The sequence below is a fragment of the Cupressus sempervirens genome, chromosome 8 (genome assembly GCF_028749045.1).
Source record: "Cupressus sempervirens isolate cs-2001-9-10 chromosome 8, ASM2874904v1, whole genome shotgun sequence".
Taxonomy (NCBI): domain Eukaryota; kingdom Viridiplantae; phylum Streptophyta; class Pinopsida; order Cupressales; family Cupressaceae; genus Cupressus; species Cupressus sempervirens.
The window spans coordinates 673,079,174-673,085,779 of NC_143125.1; the positions used below are offsets into that span (position 1 = coordinate 673,079,174).

General features: G+C 31.4%; 1 protein-coding gene across 1 annotated transcript; it reads left to right on the forward strand.

Annotated features, from left to right (window-relative positions):
• Positions 1 to 580: 580 nt before the first annotated feature.
• On the forward strand, positions 581 to 2,044 carry LOC149544246 (BAHD acyltransferase DCR-like). The gene is made up of 2 exons (XM_089795939.1): positions 581 to 997; positions 1,169 to 2,044. Exons 1-2 carry the CDS (start codon positions 581 to 583, stop codon positions 2,042 to 2,044), a joined length of 1,293 nt encoding a protein of 430 aa, XP_089652065.1.
• The last annotated feature ends 4,562 nt before the right edge of the window (positions 2,045 to 6,606 follow it).

Here is a 6,606-nt window from a genome sequence, read left to right on the forward strand (position 1 = left end):
GATATGAAGGCTTTAATTTACTTTGTAAAATATTATTACTTTGAAAAATTAAAGTCTTGATATCTCTCGACTTTATATATATATATAAATTTTCAAAATTATTTATGTATTCAAATAACATTTACTCTTTAAATAATTTGAAATAAAAACGTCACCGTAATGGTAATCAATATTGATAAGGCACAAAATGTGTAAATATAATAATGCCACAGTTACAGAAAATTGTCTGTCCACGTTGTTGCTTGGCAGTTTGATATCTTCGTACATCTAAATCCAACTAAAAGAAGTTTTCTGTCAAACTGTAATCTCAATATTTGCCCTTCCTTTAAGCTAATTACAGTGCGTCAGTTAAGCAATGTAGATGCCAAGGTACGCTCATCGTGTGGACATGTTACAACATTGCTTGCCATCTGTTTAAAATTCAGTTTTACTTTGACTTTCATTTCGAAGCACATGTCATCTCCATCGGACAGTGGGAATGCAGGGTTGACTTCAATTGAATATATTACAGATGCCTTGAAAGTGTATTAAAGGAACTTCAGAGTGCCTTCATTTCATCACACTTCTGCGGGAGAGCAAAATGGTTCACGTTAAAAAAAAGCGCACAGTATTTCCTGCCGCTCCATCCGAAGCTCAACAGATTAAATTGTCCTGCTTAGATTTACAAATGCTGTTCGGCCAATACATTCAAAAAGCCCTCCTTTATGAAATCCCTGCCGACGACTTCTCCTCTTGTGTAGAACGTCTTGCGGAAGCGTTGTCTCAAATACTGGTAAAATTTTATCCCTTAGTCGGCCGGCTCACACAAAATCCTCTGGATGGCGGGATTTACATCGTCTGCAACGATTCCGGCGCAGAATTCATCGAAGCCACGGCAGAAGAGCTGAGCATTGCAGATCTCATCAAACCAGAAGTTACACCAGCAGTCGAACAACTGTTTCCCCTCAACGGTGCCGTTAATTGTGAAGGCGATCGCCTTCCGTTGCTCGGAGTCCAGGTAAATTAATGTTCAATCTATATCGTCCCGTTTGTCAAGGTGAGAATTTACAGAAAATTACTCTGGCTGTAATGAAAATGGCTGCAAATTTTTCAAATTCGAAGTCTAAGTTCATTTCTGCAAAGGTTTTAGGGTTTCATGAGTAGTTAACCGTCGATATGAAAATTGCAGGTAACGAAGCTGAAAGATGGCGTTGCGGTGTGTTTCACGATCAACCACGCCATAGTCGATGGAATTTCCGGCATGAATTTCTTGAATTCGTGGTTTCATCTCTGCAGAACAATTAATGGAAATGGGAACGAAATCCCCGTTAACCTTGTCTTCGACCGTTCTTTGCTACACCCTGGCGGCTCCGCAACTGGATTTACACTTGGCCTTAACCGCTTCAGCCACGTCCAACGGCCTCCACTACGGTTAAAAAGGTTCCATTTCAGCGCCCACATGATCGGCCGCTTAAAAGAGCGGGCTAACCAAGATTCATCCATTATGATATCTTCCTTCCAAGCGCTGTCCGCACACGTGTGGCGGGCAGTCACTCGGGCACGAGGTCTGGGCTCACACGAGCTGACGACATGCAATGTAGCCGTCGACTGTCGGGCGTGGCTTGTTCCTCCGCTGCCCAACTCTTACTTTGGCAATGTTGTTCAGAATGTAAGTACGACCACCACATGTGGGCAACTGATCAGTTCGTCTCTTTCCTTCTCGGCTGGCTTGTTGAAGGGTGTAATTGCAGGTCATACGAACGAGGTGATTAGGGAGAGGATTGATAAGTGGCGTATGGAGCCGCTAGTGTTGGGAAAAAACCGTTTGCTGATTGCGGGCTCCCCGCAGTTTGAGGCATATACTGAGACTGATTTTGGGTGGGGACAACCGCTAGCGATTAAGAGTGGACCCGCTAGTCTCTACGATGGAAATGTAAGTGCTAAACCCGGTCCAGAAGGCGGAGGAAGTGTTGAATTAGAACTTTGCCTTCCTCCGTCTGTCATGGTTGCTTTGGAAAGTGGCCTCCAATTTTTTAGCCCACCGCTAATTCAATCCATGATCTAAATGCTATGAAATTAAGGTATTTCGAGTGCATGTTCCATTGATTAGGAGTTTAAGAATAGACTAAATGTATTTAAATGCTAGCGTATATCAATAAAACCGCATCAAATATGTGCTCCATCAAATCGAACATGGTAGGGTATATGAGATCAGTTGACCAGATGCTGAAGGCATTACATACTCGAGATGAACCACATCACATTTGAGATCAACGGTGTACATTTGAAGACAATGGGACTATATTTGGTCGTTAGATTCTGATTTGTTTATCGGCTTATTTGAAATGAACAACCCCATATTTCAGATAAATGTTTTATGTTTACGAACAAGAATGCACTGTCTTTAGCCATTGGATTCTATTTTGTTTACTGGTTATCAAACATTTCTCTCACTGTGAGGTCGCGCGAAAATGAAGAATGGAAGAATACAAAGAATGAAATTAAGAGTACAAAAATTGTTCAATTTACTATTTTTGCACTCCTAAAAAATGTTTTTTATTTTCAACTTCTAGTTGCTAGTGGGAAGTTTGACAACCCGATTTCAAGACAAAATTAGAAGTCCATATTCTAGTTCCATTTTGCCAATTTTGAAACAAATACAAAATATTTCAAATCCATATTATGGAAAAGCCAATTCCTTGCCACGAACCAAATTGATCCTTTATTTGAAACCTTTATGTTAAACCAAACTGTACCTATTAGTATTTTTAAAATAGTTTTTAAATGAACAAATAATTTTATAATGATAAATATTGATAAATACATAGTAATTATTTTGAATTTTTTATTAAAAAATTTAGAATTTAATTAAAACATCAAATAGTTAATTATATATGACATAAAAACATAAAAAAATGAGAAGGACATCATTATAATATGAAGTGTTTAATATTATCTAGTGATGACTTATGTAGCAATAACAAATAAATTATATGTTCATTTAGTGTTAATTATAATAAATAAAGTATTTGTCATATAAATTTTAATATAATATTAATCGAAATAATAAATAATTATTAATTTTTTAATACTTAATCAAATTTATTAAAATTATTAAATAATAATTAAATACTATAATATAATAATATATTGTTAAAAAATTTAAAGATTAAATTTGTTAAATATTATATTAAAAATAAAAATTTTAAGTATATTATAGTTATTGATACATTACTAGTAATTAATTCTTATATTAAATATAAAAAATTATTCGTCACTAGAATTTTCTCACATCTTATTATAATTTTACCACTGAATTTCAAAAAAAAATCAAGCATCATAATATTAATATAGAATATTTTATTAAAAAATAATAATAATAATTTGAATGTGATATTTTCTATGCAACTAAAGGATGTTTTGGGGGTTTTCTAACCAATTTATCCTCACATGAATTTGAGCTAGGAGCTACTTAAGCCACATAGATTGAAGATGCTTCCTTACTCTCCTCCTTTTTTCATGGGTGTAAACAAATTTGTATTAGCCTTTAAGCATAGGTCAAAAAGGAACATTATTTTTCATCTTCATGATTATCAAATAATGGGTTGTGGTTTCTTTGTCTAGATCCATGTAGGAAGCCCTTAAGGTTGTACATATTAGTCTAGCAGGTGGTGTCCAATCATTCTTTAAGATATAATGATTCATGTTCTTGATAAATACTTGAGAAAATTTGCTTCTATTAGGTTTCATGAAGAAGGCGTAGAAGCCTCAAGGATTTATCAAGTATGTTAGGGTAGAGGATCCTAGCTCTAATCTTGAAAAAATCATGCTCCATGTGGATAGTCTTTCACCATTCCCTCTAACATTATGAAGAATAGATAGGGCTATTGCAAGAAATTCAAGCTATATGTCAAATGGATTAGAACTAGGATATCAATGTACATGATCATGAATTATTGGAAGTTGTGCTACCAAGACCAAGTAAGTATCCCTATTCTTGTTGATGATTAATTTTTTTAGATTGTAAAAATTAGAAAATTAGATAAACATTTGATTATCATCTAGAGATTCATTAATCTATAAGAGATATAGATTCCTCTATTTTTATTGGTTCCCCAAATGCAATCTTAGATATTACAAACCTAAATTGCACCCAACATGGGTTAAAATAAAGGTTTTAGAAGAAAATTTCTACACTTTGACACTCTTGCAATAATTAGTGATTAAATTGGATCCTTTATTGGAGTTGGTGATAATTTAATTTCAAAGCTTCATGACGAGATCAAGATATTTATAGATCTAGAAATAGGCCAAAAACTAGACACTCTAGATATTATCATAAAATTTGAAATTATGTCAATATCACTAGAATTCTATGATGGGATGATTTTAAGTGAATGTTAAAATGAAAAGAAAAATGATCCAGAGTAAAAGCACAAATCTATGTCACCCTTTTGTAAAGGAAAAGGCTAACAAAAGTGTAACTCTTCACCTTCAATGACATATAATTGGTATTATTATTTTGAATTTGAAAATGAATTAAACTAATCAAATGTATAGAAATAGATGAAATTTAAGATTATAATTTTTAATAATTATTTGGAATAAGAATTGATATATTTTCTTAATTTTTATAGATATTTTATTGGCTACTGAAAAAATGCTTAAAATTAGGGGTCTAGTTCCCACCATAAAACTGTATGGAAATAAACATATTTCCCTTTGATCTCAAACTATGTTATAGATAACATATATAGGTAGAACAATAAAAAAGAAGAAGCTTTAGACCATTATTTTCTCTTTTATAATTATTCAAATTTTAAGTCACTTGTAATCAATAGTTTTCATCTCCCACCACATTTATCAAAAAAATCTATTCTAACCAAGAGAAAAATTATACATTCTAGAAGAGGACTCTCTCCTCTAGAAAGTCATATAATTTTTTATTTATTTTTATATGATTTAATATTTTTTCCTTTCTCAAAATTGACATGTTTTCAAGTGGTAAAATACATGCTTGTAGAATTTTTTAATTATAATATACTATATCTAATTAAAACACTATAAAATGGTGTTTATATGTTATTAAAAAAATATAATAAAAATTTGTATGAGTAACTGAAACACTACTTTTCTAAAATAATTTTTTTTTTAGTAATTGGATACAAACTAGTTTAAAGCATGCATTTAATAGACATTTCCAATTGAAAAAGTGTGAGACCATATATAACTTAGCTAGGATGAATTTATCTAGATCATATATTTGAACAAAATTGAATTTTAGATAGAAATACTCAAATTCTATCATTTTGATAAGTCAACCTGAAAGGTGATGCAGCTTTGTACTTTTACCCTGCATTCTATCTCAAATTTTGCTCCAATAGAATTTACAATAGTATTCTTATCCTAGTTAGTGGGGACATTACAACAAATATCAAAGTATAATCCTGCCATCCTGTGAATTTTGATCCATATAAAACTATTAATAGATTAGAAAAGAAATGGTGGAATGAGGTAATTTTACTATTCCCATGTTGATTTTGAAGATTGCCACTACTTATTCAACTTTTTAGTGAAATTCACTAGTACCATGTATGACTAGTTAGACATTTGGTATTTGATAGATGGTTTTATTAGATTAAATACTTTGAAGATGGTTGTTTTTTACAATCTTCCAAGAAGGTTCACCATTAGGTTATTTTTAAAAATCTTCCAAGAAGGTTCACCATTAGGCTATAATAGTCAATTTTTTGTACTAGCTCATTGTTTAGTTGTAATGGCCCTACACATTGCTAGCTCGTGGTTTCAAGTTTTTTAATTCTTTGGGTTTAGGGCCCTATCCCCACCTTCTTTATCAAAAAAACTTTAAAATTATGAAAGCTTTCTATGATTGGTGCAAAAAATTCAACCAATTATACACAAGTGTATATACTTCTAAACAAACCTGTTGTTTCTCATCTTATAAGTTCCTAATCTTTTTCTATATTCACTATTTTAGACAAACTTAGGTTTATTTTCTTAAGTGTGTAGTTTTCTTGAAATTGAAGAATTGTAATATATTGATAGAAAAAATAAATATATAAGAACATAAAATTTGAACTTTAAATAGTGGGAAACACATTAGTTTAATGAATCGAAGGAACTATATAATAATATTCAAATTGTAAAATAAAAAAATACTTCCTACGAATAGATAAAATAATGAATAAAAATTTAATGAATTAGTTCCTTAACATCCATGAATAGGTAATCTGTTCTTTTTAATCTTATAAATTTCTTCTAAAAGAAACACACTTTGATCATGTTTAATCACAAAAACATTCACATTATCTCTTCTTTATTTTTTCTTTTATCATGACGTAAAATATATTTCTATTGTAGCATTAATTTATTTCCTCATCAAATGTTTTAAATACATTTAATTAAAATTTCAACTTAATAATCATCTTCATTTGATTTAAAAACTAGCAGTTGCACATTTTTGTGTGTGCAACGATAAGCTGATTGGAGTGATATGTTCAATGTAGAATAAAAATGGAGTATTATGTGTGAATGCAACATAGACTAGTTACGTAGTGTCAAAGACTATAGTTCAATTAGATAAGGTTAGAATTATGGTAAAATTAG